Source organism: Salmo trutta, chromosome 18 (assembly GCF_901001165.1).
Source record: "Salmo trutta chromosome 18, fSalTru1.1, whole genome shotgun sequence".
Taxonomy (NCBI): domain Eukaryota; kingdom Metazoa; phylum Chordata; class Actinopteri; order Salmoniformes; family Salmonidae; genus Salmo; species Salmo trutta.
In genome coordinates this window covers 48240430-48261161 of record NC_042974.1, presented here as the reverse complement: position 1 = coordinate 48261161, position 20732 = coordinate 48240430, and the positions used below count along the sequence as shown (strand labels likewise).

Sequence of the window (20732 nt, the reverse complement as noted above, 5' to 3'; positions counted from 1 at the left end):
CTGTCACATAATCTCAGTGTATATATACACCTGTTCTGAAAGTCTGCAACACCACTAAACAAGGGGCACCACCAAGCAAGCGGCACCATGAAGACCAAGGAGCTCTCCAAACAGGTCAGGGACAAAGTCGTGTAGAAGTACAGATCAGGGTTGGGTTATAAAAAAATATCAGAAACTTTGAACATCCCACGGAGCACCATTAAATCCATTATAAAACAAATTGAAAGAATATGGCACCACAACAAACCTGCCAAGAGAGGGCCGCCCACCAAAACTCATGGACCAGGCAAGGAGGGCATTAATCAGAGAGGCAACAAAGAGACCAAAGATAAAATAGGAAAAATGCCAAGGGGGTGAATACCTTCGCAAGCCACTGTAGGTGAACAATAGATAAGTAAAAAAAACAACAGTAAAATGACAGTGAATAATAACAGTAGCAAGGCTATATAGAGTAGTGAGGCTATAACAGTAGCGAGGCTATATACAGGCAGCGGAGATTGGAGTATCTGTTCATAGGACCACTTTAAGCAGTACACTCCACAGAAGAGTGGCAAGAAAATGCCATTGCTTATAGAAAAAAATAAGCAAACACGTTTCGTGTTCACCAAAAGGCATGTTATGGGAATCCCCAAACATATGGATGAAGGTACTCTGGTCAGATGAGACTAAAATTGAGATTTTTGGCCATCAAGAAAAACGCTATGTCTGGCGCAAACCCAACACCGCTCATCACCCAGAAAATACCATCCCCACAGTGAGTCATGTTGGTGGCTGCATCATGCTGTGGGGATGTTTTTCATCGGCACGGACTGGGAAACTGGTCAGAATTGAAGGAATGATGGATGGCGCTAAGTACAGGGAAATTCTTGAGGGAAACCTGTTCCAGTCTTCCAGAGATTTGAGACTGGGACGGAGGTTCACCTTCCAGCAGGACAATGACCCTAAGCACACTGCTAAAGCAACACTCGAGTGGTTTAAGGGGAAACCTTTAAATGTCTTGGAATGACCTAGTCAAAGCCCAGACCTCAATCCAATTGAGAATCTGTGGTATGACTTAAAGATTGCTGTACACCAGCGGAACCCATCCAACTTGAAGGAGCTGGAGCAGTTTTGCCTTGAAGAACGGGCAAAAATCCCAGTGGCTAGATGTGCCAAGCTTATAGAGACATACCCCAAGAGACTTGCAGATGTAATTGCTGCAAAAGGTGGCATTACAAAGTATTGACTTTGGGGGTGGTGAATAGTTATGCACACTCAAGTTTTCATTTTTTGTCTTATTTCTTGTTTGTTTCACAAGAAAAATTATTTTGCATCTTCAAAGCAGTAGGCATGTTGTGTAAATCAAATGATTTTAATTCCAGGTTGTAAGGCAACAAAATAGGAAAAATGCCAAGGGGGTGAATACTTTCGCAAGCCACTGTAACTGACGAGAATTATATTGGGAGGTAAAATGGCCAGCATTTAATTGTAAGGAATTCTAGGTCTGGTGAGTTCCTGTATGTTGTTATGATTACACCATGAGTTGTTAATCATGAAGCATACACTCCCGCTCTTCCTCTTCCCAGAGAGGTGTTTATCTCTGTCAGCGCGATGCACTTAACCCTCCTGTTGTGTTCATTTCATGTTAATTAATTCTGTGTTCCCGGTCCAAAATGACTGCACCATTATAGCTGATTGTAAATTCCTAATAATACATATATTTGTTATGAATGGTGCGACGTGCTGTTCGTCGTACTGTACGTTGTTATGGTTTGCGACAGTGTGCTGTTTGACAGATGAATGGGTTGTCAGGATGAGTGCCACATGTCATTACAGTGAGGGAAAAAAGTATTTGATCCCCTGCTGATTTTGTATATTTGCCTACTGACAAAGAAATGATCAGTCTATAATTTTAATGGTAGGTTTACTTGAACAGTGAGAGACAGAATAACAACAAAAAAATCCAGAAAAACGCATGTCAAAAATGTTATAAATTGATTTGCATTTTAATGAAGGAAATAAGTATTTGACCCCCTCTCAATCAGAAAGATTTCTGGCTCCCAGGTGTCTTTTATACAGGTAACGAGCTGAGAGCAAAGAGGAATGGGACAAAATCCCTCCTGAGATGTGTGCAAACCTGGTGGCTAACTACAAGAAACGTCTGACCTCTGTGATTGCCAACAGGGGTTTTACCACCAAGTACTAAGTCATGTTTTGCATAGGGGTCAAATACTTATTTCCCTCATTAAAATGCAAATAATTTTATAACATTTTTGACATGCGTTTTTCTGGATTTGTTTTTGTTATTCTGTCTCTCACTGTTCAAATAAAGCTACCATTAAAATTATAGACTGATCATTTCTTTGTCAGTGGGCAAATGTACAAAATCAGCAGGGATCAAATACTTTTTTCCGTCACTGTAAACGAGAGAGTGATGTGCAATGTGAAACTGTGCGGATGTGCGTTCTTTGACAGCTAAGCTAGATATAACATTGGCGACAGAGAGGGCTGAATTCAGCTTACCACCACCGCCAAAACCATTCCTCGCCGTGCCTGGCGAACCTCCAGTCCCGTGGAATAACTAACTTGAAAGTTTTAACACTTATCTCAACGCTATGGACTTTTCTACAATCTCCGACAAGCGGAGGACAGCACTGCCTCGGTACAGAGGGACAAAGGATTTTCAGAGCGCTTGGATCGGCTGCTACATTCACATCTGCAGTCAGCCTCCTACGGAACCACTTCGTTGGGAAAGACTGAGTGCTCCTGCGATGCTACCGGTTACAGAAAAGACACCAATGCCCGGGTGAGTCCATTCAAAGCTGCGTGGCTAGATCATCAGGGATCAGCTGATAGAGGGGACGTTATGTGAAAAGACAAGAGAGACACTGCTTTTGGAATCGGATAATTTACAACTTGATGGAGCTATTAAAATAGCACTCCAGGTTGAAGCAGCTTTGGAATGCTCTACTATGCTAACAGACAGCTCTGCAGGATACACTTGGACCCCAGCCATTCTCACACAGCAGCTTCAACCCGAGCATGCACACTACATCGATCACGCGCTGCGCACACCCTCTCACGTCGACAGCTGCATGGACACAGACACCAGCATGCCTGTGCAGCAGGCACACAGACAAACAAACCGAAGTAGCAGTGGCAACTGTGGGGCTAGCTCTCACAATTCAAAGGCTTCAAACTTCCCAGCCCGTGGGAAAATATGCAAGAACTGTTGAAAATACAATCACTTTGCTAAAGTCTATCATTCTGCCCCACCTGCTAGTTCCACCCAGAACAGGCCCTTATTTTCATCTCGCTCTCAACATGAACACACTGAAATCCAAACCGTCTCCACTAACCATGTGTCCTTCAAGACATGCACTGTGCAGGTGAGCAAGGTGGGTTTGCCTTTGCTACTGGATACTGGCGCTGCGGTGTCGTTGCTCAACCTTGCAACTTACTACAAGTGTTTCAGTCACCTACCACTCCAACAGCCCTCAACTGCACTGTGTGGGTATGGTAGATCCAAGATAGACATTGCAGGCACCCTCCAGGTCTCAGTGCACTACAGCGCCAAGCACCTGCCATCATTCACATTTCACGTTGCAAAGCGGGGTGCCAACCTCCTGGGCCTTGACCTCTTCTTAATCTTGGGGTTCAGACTGAGAGATGGCAGTGGGTTAGCTATCCACCAAGTTACTGGCACATGGCAACAGAACTGGCCAACTCTGTTTGATGGACTGGGCTGCCTCACAGCTTTTACTCACAGGTTCCTAGTGAACCCAGACGTGACCGCAATCATGCAGCCCCTGCGGCGCATTCCCTTTGCACTGCGTGATGACGTCATAAAAGATCTCCAGTCACAGTTGGAGGCAGGCATCATTGAGCCAGTCAACGCTGCCCCCTTGATTTCAAACTTGGTCATCGCAACCAAAAAGTCAGGTGGAATCCGGACCTGTGTGGATCTCTGTGCTGTGAACAAGACTGTTGTCCCAGATAAGTACCCCTTACCTACAGCTGAGGAGCTGACCACACAATTTCATGGCTCCACGGTCTTCACGAAACTCGACCTGCATCAGGATTATCTTTAGGTGCCCCTCCACCCAACCAGCAGAGACCTCACAGCCTTTGTCACACATGCTGGTGTGTTCAGATATACATGCATGGCTTTTGGACTTAGCTCCGCCCCCAGCTGCTTCCAGAAGGTGATGAGCACCATCCTCACTGGAATACCCAGGGTGGCAGTCTATCTGGATGACATTATGGTCCACGGCCCTGACCTCCACATCCATGACCATTGACTCCAAAGAGTATTCAGTGCTCTACTGCGGAACAACCTGACCCTGAACGGTGGAAAGTGTACCTTTTTCAGCTTCAGCCATCGAGTTTGTGAGTTTCCGCCTGTCGGCCAAAGGCATTGCCCCACTCATGTCGAATATTGAAGCCATCCTCCGCATCCCGGAACTGACCTAAGCCTCTCAGGTGGCCTCATTCTTGGGCATGACAGCCTACTACCTCCGGTTTCTGCCCCACTACTCTCAGACCACAGCGCCCCTGCGCCAGCTCCCCAAGAAGGACGAGCCTGGACGGCAGCCTGCTCAGACTCAATGAAGAGCCAGCGCAAGTTTTGGCTCACTTTAACCACGTCTGCCCCACCATTGCCACCTCTGACGCCTCAGCTGGAGCACTAGGAGCTGTCCTCTCATAGCTGCAGAATGGCATTGAGAGGCCCGTCGCCTTCACCTCAAGTGCCCTGAGCCTCACTGAACAACGGTACTCTGTGGGTGAACGAGAAGCACTGACCTGTGTCTGGGCGTGTGAAAGGTGGCACCTCTACCTATACGGCTGGCTGTTCACGCTCCGAACCAACCACCAGTCCCTCAAAACACTACTGTCAGCATCAGGAACTGGCCACAAGCCACTTCGGCTGCACAGATGGGCCGACCACCTCAGACAGTATGACTATAAGTTGAAGTTCACTCCCGGGAGGGATAACGTGGTGGCAGACCTCGTCTCACGCTCCTTTGACGCTCCTACTCCAACCGTCTTGCCAGACGACAATGAAACAGTGCTTGGTCAAATGCTCTACACTCCCCTTCAGTCAGCCGTCTCACTGGAGGAGCAGAAGTAAGCATCGGAACAGGATCCCACACTGTCTACCCTGCGCACCTACATATGCACTGGATGGCCAGCACATGTGCCGGAAGAGCTGGCAACTTTCGCCAGGGTGAAGCACAAACTTTCTTGCTGGGAAGAAGTCTTGTGTCTCTCAAGGGTTTTGCACTGTGGTCCCAGGTGGCCTGCGTGCACATATTCTATCAATGGCGCACGAGGGTCACTTGGGCATAGTGAAAGTCAAGCAGTGATGTCGAGACCTTGTGTGGTGGCCAGGCATCGACCACGGCATTGAAACCCTGATCAGGGATTGTGCTGCATGCCTCCTCAGTGGGAAAACAGGAAAGTCCGCCCCACCCCCCTTGCAGCCTCTCGCGTGGCCGTCCGCCCCTGGGAGCACATCCAGCTGGACATCTGTGGCGAGATCCATTGGCACGCAGTCCCTCACCATCAGCACTTCCTGGTGGTGGCACATGACCTCCACTCTAAGTGGCCAGAAGTGGTTCCTGTCGGAACTGTCACAACACAGGCCATCGTGGACATCCTAGACAGCCTGTTCACAAGGTGGGGCCTACCCCTCACCCTCACCCTCACCCTGGACAACGGGCCCCAGCTGACCTCGAGTTCTCCTCCTATCTCAGCAACAAGGAAATCAAACACGTCTGCACGGCCTATTACAACCCACAAGCTAACAGAAGGGTGGAACGCTTCAACCAAATGCTGAAGAACGGCATCAGAGCATGGTCCAGGGATGCACGTTCCAAACTGCTTTGACCCAAACGTAATGCACTACAGAGCAAGAAAACACACAACAACACAGGTCTCCCCGGCATCCCTCATGCTAGGTTGTGAGATGGAACTGCCACTGGACAGACTTATAACACAGACAGTAGCGGAACCTATTTGCTATTTATGGCCTGTAGGCCACATTGACCTGAGCTCATACAACTCGTTTTTGGAGTAAAAAAAGCATAATGTATGGATTATTTTGACTATAACAAATACTCCGATGAAACATATTGTGCTATTTATCACAGGCTACTTTGTGTCAAAGTTTAACAAGGACTCTCTCCTCCTCACCAGTGTCATGATCTAAGATATGATCAAGAGCCTCACATACAGTATATCGTTTGGGCATTGTGTTGCCACAGAATGAATTGTGAGCAAGGCCTCAAAAAAGCTTTATATACCAGAGCTGCGAGAAAAGTTCTATATATTATTGAAACAATATTGCGATTGTTTGTGAGAATGCCAATAGCCGTGGTTCAATGGGGGAAAGATTCTATTGGGGTTCCCCTGGGGGTTGCCATTGAAGCCAAGAAGGGGAGTGAGGTGCGTGTGTGTGCGTGTGTGTGCGTGTGTGTGCGTGTGTGTGTGTGTGCTCAAACACACATGCATATGGGGATCTGGGAGAGGAAGTGTGTCCATCTGATGAATGGGCATGTGCCTGAACTCAATTTTATACACTAATTGTAGTCTCACCCATTCAATTCTAATGACCGGTCATTTTTGACCGGGAACACCACAGGTGTACAAAAGTTAAATAAAACACCCAAAATGTAATGAAAATCATCAAAATGTATTTTGTGTGTTCAGATGCCATGTGTGGACAAAGTCATGGAACCTTATGACAATCAGATTAAATGAACTACATTTTTCAGAGAGAGAACTTGTAAATCGGTCCAATTCGACTGGAACACAGCAGGAGGATTAAAATGATTAAAACCAATTCACAATTGTGTAGAAATTATAATTGACCTACATTCATACAGTTTTTTTTGACTGTGTCCAGCTCGCTAATAATCAACTAAATGAAAGCTAGACAGTCAGGGAGCATAGAAAATTCCCCAAAACACATTTTGACAGCGAAGAAATACAACCAATTGAGACAGTGCGGCCCTCCAGACCTCGTTGAAGACCGAATGCGCCCCCCTGGGAAACATGAGTTTGACACCCCGGGGCTTAAGTATTGATATTGTGCAGCATGTACAGTTGCCATGGTACAAATCTATGAATTTCACAAAAGAAGATGGCCTAATTTCAACATATTCCAGTGAGCTGAGCTACAGAAGAAAAGTAGGGCAGGATTGGAAAGTTTGGTTAAATACAGTGGTGCTATATAACTACACTGATATCTCTTTGTCAGAAACTCACAGGGGCACAAAAGAACAAAATAAATAAAAAATCAACATCCCAATTTACTTTCTGATGGCAATCACAGTTTTCAGGGTTTTACTTGAATTAATCTATGTTTCTTTAGACCATAGCATGAATAAGACATTATTCTACCCAGAGGCCTCCCCAATAATAATAATAAATATAGAGGAGAATGGGGTAAGTTTTTTTTCACTCCATCAAGGGAAATATAGTATTCTTGCAAACAAAGATATTTACATATATTTCAGGATTCATCAGAATTAATGTAAACATTACAGTTTTGAAAACATAACTTGTCCAAAAAAAGTTCTCTTGGCACAACATTTTGACTATATTAGCCCACACAGCTACAAGGATGCACTTTCATGCTAGGTTTAGGACCTCATGTTGAAGGTTATAGATACGTCAACTGGTGTATAGAACAATCTTAGCATTATCTACTTTGGTTTAGACCCAAGCGTCATGAAACCTCTAACACAATCAGTGGCGACCCGTCATTCGGGGCAGGTGGGGCAGAGCTGTTTTGAACCCTACATTTTCAGGAAAGAAAAATTTAAAGAAATCTCTAATTTTAGTTTTTTGGGGGGGCTTGCCTGTTTTGCTTGTTATTTTGGGATTAATACGTGTCACATACCAAAATAAATAAATCATTGAGTTCATAAAGCCGCATACAGTCTCTTTTTTGCTTTCTTGAGTTAGGCAGCTCCAAAATGCGGGTGTTTTAGCCTAGCTCAGTGCTTTCTATGGTGGTGGGGCAAACCAGCAGAAAATATGGAGTGTTGCGCCATGATTGGCTCAGTGTTCTGTCACTCATCGGGACACTACGTCACCGCCAAGTCTTATGGGTAGAGCTCAATCATTTTTGCCCCTTTGGTGCTGCAATAGATTTACGTTAGAAGTGCCCATCCAAGAAGACTCAAGGTCATTGGCCACAGATAGAATGACATCAAATCACGTTATATCTACAGTACCTTTGATTGGACAACATCATACTTTCAAAATCGTAGCTAGCAAGCTAGCAGTCATCATCATGAATCTAGTCGACAATCTACTGACAAATCCTTTTCAATCCTTGTCAAATGAAGAGAAATCAAAGATAAAACGTCTCGATGCTCATCGGCCATTGGACATAAACATTACACAATAAGTCGGAAATCGCAAATTCAACAATCAGTGGTTTGGAAGGAAGCAGTGGCTAACTGCAAGCATCTCAAAGAAATCACTATTTTGCTTCCCCTGCCTGTTATTCAGTGGAGAGGGTGTGTGGTCCAAGTCTGGGTTTAAGGATTTAAAACTTCTGTCTGAAAGGGTTTCAAAACATGAGAATTGTGTATCACATATAGACAACTCTGTTAAACTCGGATTACTGGGGAAATCAAACGATGTGGCTCAACTACACACCGCATATAGACGAGCCAACGACCTTCACAATCAACAAGGAGAATAGGTACGTGCTTGACAGAATTATAGCATGCATTCAATTGTGCAGCAATTGTGAGACAGCAGTGAGGGGCCATGAAGAGTCGACCGACTCCTTGAACATAGGCGTTCCATGTGTATTTTTGAGACAATGCTTGAAGGAGATTACATGGCGAGAAAGGCATTATGACGACCAACCAATGTTTAAGGGTACATCAAGCACGATCCAAAACGAACTTTTGGATTGTATGTACGAAGTGCACAGAGAAGCTAAGGAGGCGTCTGAGACTCCTTTTGCGTCTATACAGGCAGACGAGACCACTGAAGTCTAGTGTAAATCACAGTTGGTGATAGTGCCGCACTACATGTTACCAGACAACAGTGTGTGTGAGAGATTTTCGGAGTTTGTAGAGGTGAAGGACAAAACTGGTGTTTGCCTCTCCAACACTATCAAACAAGTCCTAGCGCCGCTGAATGTCAAGGAGAAACTGGTTGCACAAACCCACGACAGGTCAGCGGGGATGAGTGGTAATTGGCGCCCCCCCCCCTTGGGTTGTGCCTTGGGGGAGATCTTCGTTGGCTATACTCAGCCTTGTCTCAGGATGGTAAGTTGGTGGTTGGAGAAATCCCTCTAGTGGTGTGGGGGCTGTGCTTTGGCAAAGTGGGTGGGGTTATATGCTGCCTGTTTGGCCCTGTCCGGGGGTATCATCGGAGGGGGCCACAGTGTCTCCCGACCGCACCTGTCTCAGCCTCCAGTATTTATGCTGCAATAGTTTGTGTCGGAGGGCTAGGGTCAGTCTGTTATATCTGGAGTATTTCTCCTGTCTTATCCGGTGTCCTGTGTGAATTTAAGTATGCTCTCTCTAATTCTCTTTCTTTCTTTCTTTCTTTCGGAGGACCTGAGCCCTAGGACCATGCATCAGGACTACCTGGCCTGATGTCTCCTTGCTGTCCCCAGTTCACCTGGTCGTGCTGCTGCTCCAGTTTCAACTGTTCTGCCTGCAGCTATGGAACCCTGACCTGTTCACCGGACGTGCTACCTGCTGTTTTCAACTCTCTGGAGACAGCAGGAGTGGTAGAGATACTTTGAATGATCGGCTATGAAAAGCCAACTGACATTTACTCCTGAGGTGCTGACCTGTGCTGACCTGTTGCACCCTCTACAACCACTGTGATTTATTATTATTTGACCCTGCTGGTCATCTATGAACATTTGAACATCTTGGCCATGTTCTGTTATAATCTCCACCCGGCACAGCCAGAAGAAGACTGGCCACCCCTCATAGCCTGGTTCTTCTCTAGGTTTCTTCCTAGTTTCTGGCCTTTCTAGGGAGTTTTTCCTAGCCACCGTGCTTCTACACCTGCATTGCTTGCTGTTTGGGGGTTTTAGGCTGGGTTTCTGTACAGCACTGTGACATCGGTTGACGTAAAAAGGGCTTTATAAATACATTTGATTGATTGACTCTTAACTCTTAACCTTTCTGTACAGCACTTTGTGTAAGAAGGGCTTTATTAATACATTTGATTGATTGATTAATTAATGTACGTGGTGTCCAAACGCTACTGAAGGAGACTTACCCAAACGTGCAATTTGTGCACTGTTACGCACACCAACTGAATCTAACACTTCATCAACTTTGTGCTGGTAGAGTGAGTATGCTTAAAAAAAAAATGTTTTGCAGACCTATCCTCCTTTTCCACCTTTTTCACGGACTCACCCAAAAGACTCTCCGCTCTCGCGGAATCAACGAACAGACGGGTCCCCAGGCCACTGGGTACATGATGGAACTTCAAAAGCAGAACCGTCAATGCTGTGTGGGAGGACAGTGGGGCACTGGCCCAGTGCATGGAGGACATCCACACGCAGCCTGGATGGGATGAGATCACCATCAGCGAGGCTTATGGCCAGTCCATGAAACTCAAGGATCCCACATTTCTGCAACTGCTAGAGTTATTTTCCTTGGTCATGCCAGAGGTGGATGTTGTGTACAACATAATGCAGAAACGAACCATTGATGCAGCAGGAATCGCCGGAGCAATCAACAACTTCAAGGTGAACATTCAAAATATTTGCGAGCAATCTGATGTACTTGCCAAAGGAGATGTTGATGCCACTGAACCAAGCCGGAGAAAACTTAACACTGCACCCGTGATGGAGGCATGCGACCCAATCGCTGCTCATGTGCAAAAAAGGTTTTCTGAAAGTGACCACATAATTGCAGCAAAGTTGGTGGACATCTATTTTTTCCCCCAGTATGTACATTTCTTTCCGACTGCAGAAATCGTGTGCTACCAAGCTATGGCCTGTGGGCAACCAGGAGAAGATGAAAACGGAGTTGTCCATTCTCTACCGGCATCCTGAGCTGCACACTGGAAAGACAGCACTTTCTTTATTGAAATCGATCTACGAGAACAACCTGCAGGAGGCCTTGTCTGAGATGGTCTCTCTTTAACCACAAAGTTTAGAGAGAAAGTTTTCTACCCTTAAAAGGATAAAAACCTTCACACGTAACCCCATGGGCCAGAAAAGGTTAAATGCATGGGCCATGCTGTCAATCCAGCATGACTTCATCCAGAGAATGCCAGACTTTGATGACAAAGTAATTGAGAAGTTTTCCCCCAAAAAGAAAAACCGTGCCAACTTCCTGTTCAAGTGAGCACAGCACAACAAGGGTGAGTCCATACATATGTCTAGTATGCTGCTGCATAAGTGATGTAATATGCCAGGGAGATATGTATACTGTAGCTAAGAAAGTAATATTAAGTGTATGTTGTGTAGTAAGCAGTTAGTACCCTATGGGGCAACAGGTAGCCTAGTGGCTAGAGCGTTGGACTTGTAACCAAAAAGTTGCAAGATTGAATCCCAGAGCTGACAAGGTCAAAATCTGTCGTTCTGCCCCTGAGCAAGGCAGTTAACCCACTGTTCCTAGGCCATCATTGAAAATAAGAATTTGTTCTTAACTGACTTGCCTAGTTAAATAAAGGTTAAAACATTTTTTTTTAAATGTGTCTCACCCTAATAATTTGGTATATTTTCCCCTCTTAATTTCGCCTACTGTTCTGACTTAGTGGTGCGCATGTAGCCTATAGCTTGTTTTAGAGAAATGTAATCATCAAATATTGTAACAGCTTTCATTGCCTGCTTATGTTCCCCTGTTAATTTAGCCTACTGTTCGGACTTGGTGTAAAGGGAGAATACTGTAAGAACGGCCCATGTTCTGAATTATGTTGATGTCCATTTTAAAAGTGCTGAACGAATAGGCATATAGCCTACTGTTCTGAATTGGTAGTGCACATGTAGCCTATAGCCTGTTTTAGAGAAATGTAATTATTGTATATTGTAAGAGCTTTCCTTGTCTGCTTATGTGACCCCGTTATTTATCTTACGGTTCGGACTTGGTGTACAGGGAGAAAACTGTAACCATGTTCTGAATTATGTCGTTGTCAATTTCAAAAGCTCCACTCTCGGGACAGCTTTATGTGGACCCTAAACGTTTGTGGGCACCATTTGTCAGTTATAGTGCAATTAATGTATTGTTTAGAGTTGTGTAGTGGCTTCGCTGGCATGCATCTAAAGAAAAGGGTTGTTTGCCCCACCAAGATTGACATGCTGAAATCTCCACCGAACACAATTAATTAATTTGACTTGGTGAAAATCTGTTTTTTGGACCTGACTTGCTTACCACTTTTTCCTTCACAAACTCCATGAAATGATGACCTCTTCCTAAATATTTTGTCAAATTATACATTTTGTGTATAGTTTCCTTGAAACATGGGTGGCTTAATTTACCCCTTTGACTCAAATTACCCCACTCTCCCCTACAGCTGAATACACAATAAATGCATGTCAATGGATTAAAACTATAACGCGCATACATCGATTCTCAACATTATCAATAAAGAGAAGCACTTTCAGCAGCACACTGATAATGACTGTGGGTGAGCATACAATAAGCGACAAACAAATATGATGATGACTAATGAATGAATAGCCCTAGCTAGCCTTAACATGTCTCCCAGTCTCCCAGTCAATTAGCTCTATTTTTCTGCATCAGATAGTGGGGAGGGAAGCAGGCAGGAACCACCCTGATCCCATATGAGTCAGATGCAATCATATGCTCCCCTCGCCATGCCTAACACACCCACCATCTGGGGCTAGACAAGGTTGATCAAACCCTGGAGCTTTGCCCACACTGTCCCACTCCCCCGAACAGAGGGCTGCAATGTGATCATCAACACACACACACACACACACACACACACACACACACACACACACACACACACACACACACACACACACACACACACACACACACACACACTGGCCAGTCATTCTCACAGTACAGTCAGATGTATTGACCACAACATGGGGTGAAGAGGTCCGCACTCTTGGCATCAGTAATGATTTACTCTTAGCCCCCAAGATGGCCAACATGGTCCCAACTCCATCTGTCTTCGTCCACTGTTAAGACTCTACAGTATGTTGATGATGGAGACATTCTTTATTTGTTTGCGGTTTTAATTGAATAATAAAAAGAGATCAACCATAACGGTGTAGGGTCGTCTTACCTTTGGGTACTGTTGAACTGGGATGAGTACTCTTTCCAAGAGCTTGATGTTTTTGTTACTGATGACATCGAGGTATTTCTTCACGTCACCATCTTTTCTCAACTCATCCCCCTCATACTTTGTGATTTCTGTAGGAAAAAGGTATTTGAGAGTAAATGATTAGGTATACAAACAGAACTTCAACAGAAAGGTTAAACAACGTTCCTCAACATCCTTATCATTGACAGAGAAGACCTGGGTTCAAATGGCAGCCTATTTGTTTCCTTTATTGGACGCCCGTAGTGTCTCTTTGGTTCTCTTTGGTTCTCCTTGGTTCCACTGTGCCATCAAATGCAGCTTATTTATTTGTAATATAATGTGAACCGAGATCTGTGACAGCGTAATCAGGATAATTCAGTCCCTAAGCATACCTTCTGACTGGTCATCATAATGAGCATTTTTTCTAGTGTCTAAATGGTGAGAGGAGTAGTTGACATGAGCTGTCAGGTCAAGCATACATAACCTGTTTGAGTGAGACAGTCATGAATTGGGAACCCACTGCACCGAACAGTGATTTCTTGCTTGATAAATCTTCTAGCACTTGAGAGAGTTGAGTAAAAGGAGTACAGCCACAAAACAGGAGATGGAAATGAAGCTGTCACCTGTCCTCTCTGGGGATAACCCTCTGTCACTGGCAAATGAATGCTCAGCAGAAATCTGAATTATCAACCCGCGCCCTGCGCCACTCTTGTACAACAATACTAGGGAGACCTGGGCAAGGGAAAGATAGGAAGACAGGCAGCAGGGGGTGGGGTGATCTCTCACTAGGACAGCTACCCCCTCCTCTTGTCCTCAGCAGTTCTGATCTAGAGCAGTGTAGCTCCATCTATTTCTACACTTCTATGACAAACAAAAGGTGTGAGGAAAACGGGGGTAAAGTCCATCCTGTTGGCAGAGTTTCCTAGCAGGAGGCTTTTGGTTGAGGATGGGGGATGGCACGGTTGTGTAATGTGCTACTGCATTTGTCTCAGTTGCAGATGAACCTGAAAGGCTTTGTTCCTTCTAAAACTACAGAAATTCTACAGCAGAATGCTGCTTTTATTCTACATTCCATTCAGGCCTTAAGCCTCTGTGTAGGAGGATAGTTATAATACCGAGGCAAAAATGAATCGTGAAAGCAAAGTAAAGCAACTCAAACTGAGCCTATAGCATACAGCTTGTAAGGGTAAAACGATGCTCATTAGAGGAATTCTGGACATACTGGAGCACGTACTGTATAACCTGAGCAGGGTTGAATTCACCAGTTTCCAGGCTTTGCCTCTTCTCTGCTTTTTCCCCTGAAAACCGAAAGCTTCTGGTTTCTCTGGCCCCGCTGAGGGTGCGTACAGTATGACTCTTTGGGCTGGATTCAATCAATGCCTCTGTCATACTATGCAGTATACATTTTTACAAACTACCTGTGTCCACAGGACACACTCAAAGTAGAAGCACCTGTGAGGGGAATCTACTGTACCGAGTTGTGTTGCCAAAATGTAATTTTGTTTAACCATTGGGGACGACACCATAAATGCTGCAAATCGCGTTTGATTTAAACGCGCCGCTTGTGGCCCCAACTGTTAGTGTGTGTAATGATATTTTGGGGAGAACTGTACATTGTGTCTCCACAAAGAAAGCCAAGCTTACAAAGTCTGGAATGTTGGCTCCGGTTCAGGCTATGCAGTTCCCTGTGTGGAGAAGGAACCACATGACATTTCAAGAGTCTGGCTGTAAAGTAATCAATGCATTATGGTCTGATTTATGTTTCCAGCTACTGTAGTTGGGTTGCATTGATGTCTTTCCTGCATATTAAGCATCTTGGCTTAATGATTCCTCAATTTTGCGTCAGTCCTTTATCCTTTACAGTCATCAATGCCCTCTGAAAAACACTGATGTTGCTTTATGTCAAGGTACCAGGAGCTAAATTCAGAGTGGATTTAATGTTGGTAATACTTAGGTTTCAGATGAATGCGTTTATCAGACATTGCTGATCGTCCGTTTCCCAGACTGACAGGAAAGTCCCAGTAATGTGGTTGATTCAGAGAGGTTTTCATCAGATTGAACTACATGGCTCTTTCAAACAAGACCCAATCCGTTTGATTGTATCACATGTGCTAGGGACATTCTTCGGATTGGAACACACTGCCAGTGCTGTCTTGTTCCCACAAACTCACTCGTTTCAACAGTCTCACGTAAAGGAGCTAAACTGAGCTCCTAATGAGACATCTCCAGTGTGTTCCGCTTTGAAAACGCCATGATGTTGTGAATTTGATTCAGCAAAGCTAGTGTCTGGTTATAGGAGTGTTGAGGCTGTAGCAAACACCACAATTTTAAACTGCCTTTACGTACCAAACTGAATAGGGTTTAGAGAGCTTTCCTACTTTGGAGTGAAACTTATCCATATAATTATTTCTAAACACTGTGACAATTTTATTGTGCCACGGATTCACATAAGATCATTTGAACAAAAATGAAATTATGCTGAGGTACCGAGAAAAACACTTTTAATCACCCCCTCTCCACGTACACACACTTACAGAGGCCAAGCTGAGAAGCGTTGAACACGGAGAAGTGTGATCTCCTCGTCCTGCTCACCAACCTTTCTGACTCTGAAAGGAGCAACCCACTGCTAAGTGAAATCAGAATTCTAACTCGTACTCTCCAACACCTGCTGACACCAGCCACTGTGTACCCTTTAATCCCTAACATCTGCTGATTCCATATGCTCTGGCTGGCTTGGTGACACCTGCCTTCTCCAGGGGATGTAGTAAAGTAGGCAGGTGACCCCAGGCCGCAGGCGGGCAGGTCTCACACAGATATCTAACTTTTTAAATATTTGAAAGAGCCAGCTGAGATGGTACGAGCAAGAAGGCCCTTTGTGAATACAGAATTTGGAAAGGGTTGATTAGTTATTCTCTTGAAAGAAATACTGATTTTTAACTGCCTATGAGCCGCTGATTTTAAAAACCATTGAATATGAGCCATTAAATGTAACAACAATAAACACAAGGACATCCATCCTCTTGTCATATTGGTTCTATAGAAAACAATGTTACCAACAACCATTGAAATACTGATAGTTATTTAATATATTGTGCAAACCTAACATGGATACATTCTATTTTTAAAGCACAGTGTGGAGGCAGCAAACTGTTACTGTCACTAATAAGCCTTGCACTGTTATGTCTGTAAAAAGCAAGGTAATAAGTAGCATCTACATAGCATGGCTCTTGCAACGCCAGGCCAGTGGGTTTGAGTCCCGGGCCCACCCATACGTAAAAAATGTATGCATGCTTGACTGTAAGTCACTTTGGATAAAAGCGTCTGCTAAATTGCCTACATTATTAAATGAAAATGTCACTGGATTGACAGCAGCGTTTCTTTCTTTCTGGTCCTGACGAGAAAAAAAAACTGTTGGGGGAGGTTCTCTTCTGCACTGTTCAACCAATCCAGTAAATGTGGAGGGGGGGTTAAAATCGAGCGTTGCTATGTTAAGTCCAAAAGCGGAAGCTGCGTCACAGGCTCTTTCCATTTCCCTTGAAAATCGGATGCATCCGGTTGTCATCATCCCTGCTGAGGGTAGTGCTTTAGAAACAAGTACTTAACAGTTGGACACACTATGCCGTAACCAGTCGAACAATTTAAGGGACGCCTATAGCGTGTTTGACAGGTGTTCTCGCTTGAAGAATCCTAACTATGTTCATTTGGCATGTGTGTGAGTGTATCAAAGCGTCTCTTTCCCCAGTCATGAATATGTATAATCTAATATATTTCAGATGACAGGGAGAGTTAGAGTTCACCTTACTATGTTCCACTGTGCTGCATATTAAAGTGTTATATCTTCCTTGGATCTCTCCTACCTATTGGAGGTAATTTCTTATTATGGTGCTACATCTTCATGCACATTACTGAATCTCTCTGTCTCTCTGTCTCTCTGTCTCTCTGTCTCTGTCTCTGTCTCTGTCTCTCTCTCTGTCTCTCTCTCTGTCTCTGTCTCTCTCTCTCTCTCTGTCTCTCTCTCTCTGTCTGTCTCTCTCTGTCTCTCTCCAAAAAGAGATCAGTGAATCTTCAAGCGCGTTGGTAGACAGATGCCAGCACATTGGGGTCCTCGAGCTATCAAGGAAAAGCTGGAATCTGACAGACATGAATTAAGTTGGAATAGAGACTTTCTGTCTGACAGAGTTCTAGAATTTACTTAGTTTTGACCATAGAGATCCTATTAAATTACTAGAAGGGCTATGTCATAAACCCTCAAAGTTCCAGAATGGGGTGTAAATGGCAGCCATATTGTGTAGGGAGAAATCCAAAACAATCTCATTGGAATGAATGGCAGTAGAGGCATAATCCTGATTTGACTGATGCAGGAATATCAAAGAAAGGCATGTGATATATCAGAAATGGTGTAATAGAACTATTGTCAACCTAAAATATTGTCATATAATTACAGTTTATATTGAATGGGGTAGATATCAGTACCATTAGGACACGATTATCTACGGCTGCGATTCCATTCAAGGTGTATGAAACAGTCTTGCATAAATTTGGCAAAAGGAGCTTTTGGTGACAAAACCCTGTGTGGTCCTGTATGGCTCAGTTGGAAGAGCATGGCACTTGTAACACCAGGATTGTGGCTTCAGGGCCAACCATACGACAAAAACACATGCACGCATGACTGCAAGTTGCTTTGGATAAAAGTGTCTGCTAAATCCCATATATTATTATTAAACAATCTAATCTGCATGGCAATAAGCTCCACGAGAGGGATATACCGGTGTTTCATCAACACATTATTCAGGTGTTTCATCAACACCATTTGCGCCAATTAATTATGTTATTCATTAGGACAACATGATCTATGGTTCCTTCTTGAATTGTGGTGGCATTTTAGCATGGCATTTTGGAAAAATTACTTCATTTGTCTTTTTATTTCAAATATATTTGGGTAGATACATAAATCAACTGGCAGCTTAATGACTTTAAATAATTTTTACTATTATGATAACATTGTGCCACCAGTAGTGGTAACACCAATGACTGTAATAATAATGGCACATTTTAGGTAATTGAGGATATTCTTAAATGAAGGCCACAGATGCTCAAATCTAAGATCCTTAAACCATACATAAACATAACGTTTTGCAGAATAAAGGACTTTCATTATGTTTGATCATTTAATAAAAGTTCAATATAAACAAAAACATGTATGACGTGTAACTATTCGTCATTTTAAAGTGTTTTTCATGGTTGCAAAGGCAACTGATGCAAATTCCACCGCAATTCAAAAACGACCCCTACAGCTGTGATCACACTCTGGGCGTATTAAAAAGCCTTGCATACATTTGGCAAAGGGAGCTGTTGGTGACAAATCATCTAATCTGCATCGCAATTAGCTCCATGAGTTGGATATTCACTCTTAAGCGCTTGTTAACCCAAACCTTGATGCACAATAGTTAGATTGTTCAAACTTTGTTTCTCATTGTTTTTGAGAGGACAATTAGAATGGGAATTGTTGTCTCCTGTTTATTAGTTTACCAGAGGATCAAGAATCTCTCAAAATTCATAATTATCTCAATTGTGCAGTGTGAACAGTCAGTCACTGCTTTCAGCAAACACCATTTCTAAATGATCCTCAAACCCCTCCTCCACCTACTAAGGCTTTTCATTTGCTGTGAATATACTTTTCACATTTTGATCATATAAAATGTTCTACATCTTTAAAAAATATATTTATTTTACCTTTATTTTACCAGGTTAGTCTCATTGAGATAAAAATATATGTTGCAAGAGAGACCTGGACAGAAATGCAGCACACAAATGTTCAAACATTTACAACATAAAACACAAAGCACTACAGTTTAAAAACATCTGTTTACACATTGAACAGGCACATTGGTTTTGGGAGGAGTGTTTCAACAAGGGATCAAAACATTGATAGCCCCTAAATCATTTACCACCATAGTTTGTAATGCATCGGCCTTAGCATTTCAATGTATAAAATATATTCCTGCCCTTTACACTTTTTAAAAGTTTGGGTTAGATAGAGACACAATAAAAAAGAAAAGTGGACTAAAAACACAGCCACAGATGAAGACTGACATGCTGCCATATTGGATGGACGATTCTACTGTATGACTGCATGATAAAGATAGCCTTTGAGGCATAATCAATGTATTGAATTATTTCAGGAATTATGGTTGGCTTGGGGATCTTGGTCTAAATATCACTGTTCTGAACAATTAGAGAGGCAGTATTATCTCATTTACCTCCCATACATTCCTATCATACAGTACATGTATTTTATAACAAAAAAAACTGTGAATCAATCATAATGTTCTTTGCTTTCTGTAGGATAGACATCCAGGGAGTTTGTCATCATCATTGATCATATTTCCTGTGTGATTTCAATGTGCCACTTCTAACATAACAGCTGAATAATTTATTTAACAGCGCAGGACCACATCCTAAGAGCTGTCTTCCTGGCCTGATGAATATCTGCTACAACCATTATCATGAAGCAGAAGAGAAAGCAACAGAAACATCTATCACCTCCAATATTCAGCTCTGAAGAAAAAAGCATTTCCTCTCAACAATAGGCTATACACGTCAATAGGTGCAACACTATGTGCAACATGAGATATGCGTCAATGGACAATATCTACTCAGATACTATATTTTCAGGTAAGGAAGTGTAGCGGAGGTGGTTCGATAAACTACACTTGTGTGACGAGTAGCCTTACCAAAGACCTGAACACTTGTGCTAGCTCCCAGTGGGATAACAGTCAGATAACAGGGTTTTGAGTGAATGACCTGGCTCGATACGTGGTTGGACAAAAACGCAAGATTAAAATAAAAGCAGCCAACTCTAATGCCCTTAAACGTGTGCCATTTCTAAACAATTTATTCAATCCATGAAGATAATTTACAAATATTCTGGGTTGAATCAATGTAAAATACTTTTTTATGTTCAAAGTAAAGGCCAAACGTATTCTCCACAGGAAAAGATGACCCTTTTTAACCGAACAGAAAATAGGGAACATGGTGTAAGGCTGACTACCATGTCCATATCTGCAGGCTAAACAACGAATGGTCAAATTTCCAATTCCCAGTCGGGTCGGGGATTGTACACCTTGAATTTATTTGAGGGAGAAAACATAACGGACGGATGCTCTCGTCTAAATACAACCTTTAAGCATTGTTTACCTGCTTACAGGTACTTTATGTGTGACTCAAGTTCTCTCTCTAGTGCCAAAGAGAAACTGGAAAAAAAGGGAGTCCATACCCAATCCTCACCATGCTTTCATCTTCAATTCTTTATGTCTCAAAATGTCACAAGATGTCTCAATTATGTCTCAACATATCAAGACATCTTAAGACAACAGGGATGGCTGTGTATGTCTGGGACAGTGGAGGCTGGTGGGAGGGGCTATGGGAGGATGGGTATCATTGTAATGACTGGAATGGAATGAATTGAACGG

General features: G+C 43.4%; 1 protein-coding gene across 2 annotated transcripts in view; it reads right to left on the bottom strand.

Moving 5' to 3' along the window:
• The window catches only part of LOC115153415 (KH domain-containing, RNA-binding, signal transduction-associated protein 2), a 121681-nt gene that overhangs the window by 82482 nt on the left and 18467 nt on the right, over window positions 1-20732 (bottom strand). For both annotated transcript variants that reach the window (XR_003867691.1, XM_029698848.1), the window contains exon 2: window positions 13243-13370. Coding sequence is in view for 1 of the 2 variants with exons in the window: in XM_029698848.1 (XP_029554708.1) it covers window positions 13243-13370 (128 nt within the window). In the remaining variant the exon portion in view is untranslated. The remainder of the gene's footprint in view (window positions 1-13242; window positions 13371-20732) is intronic.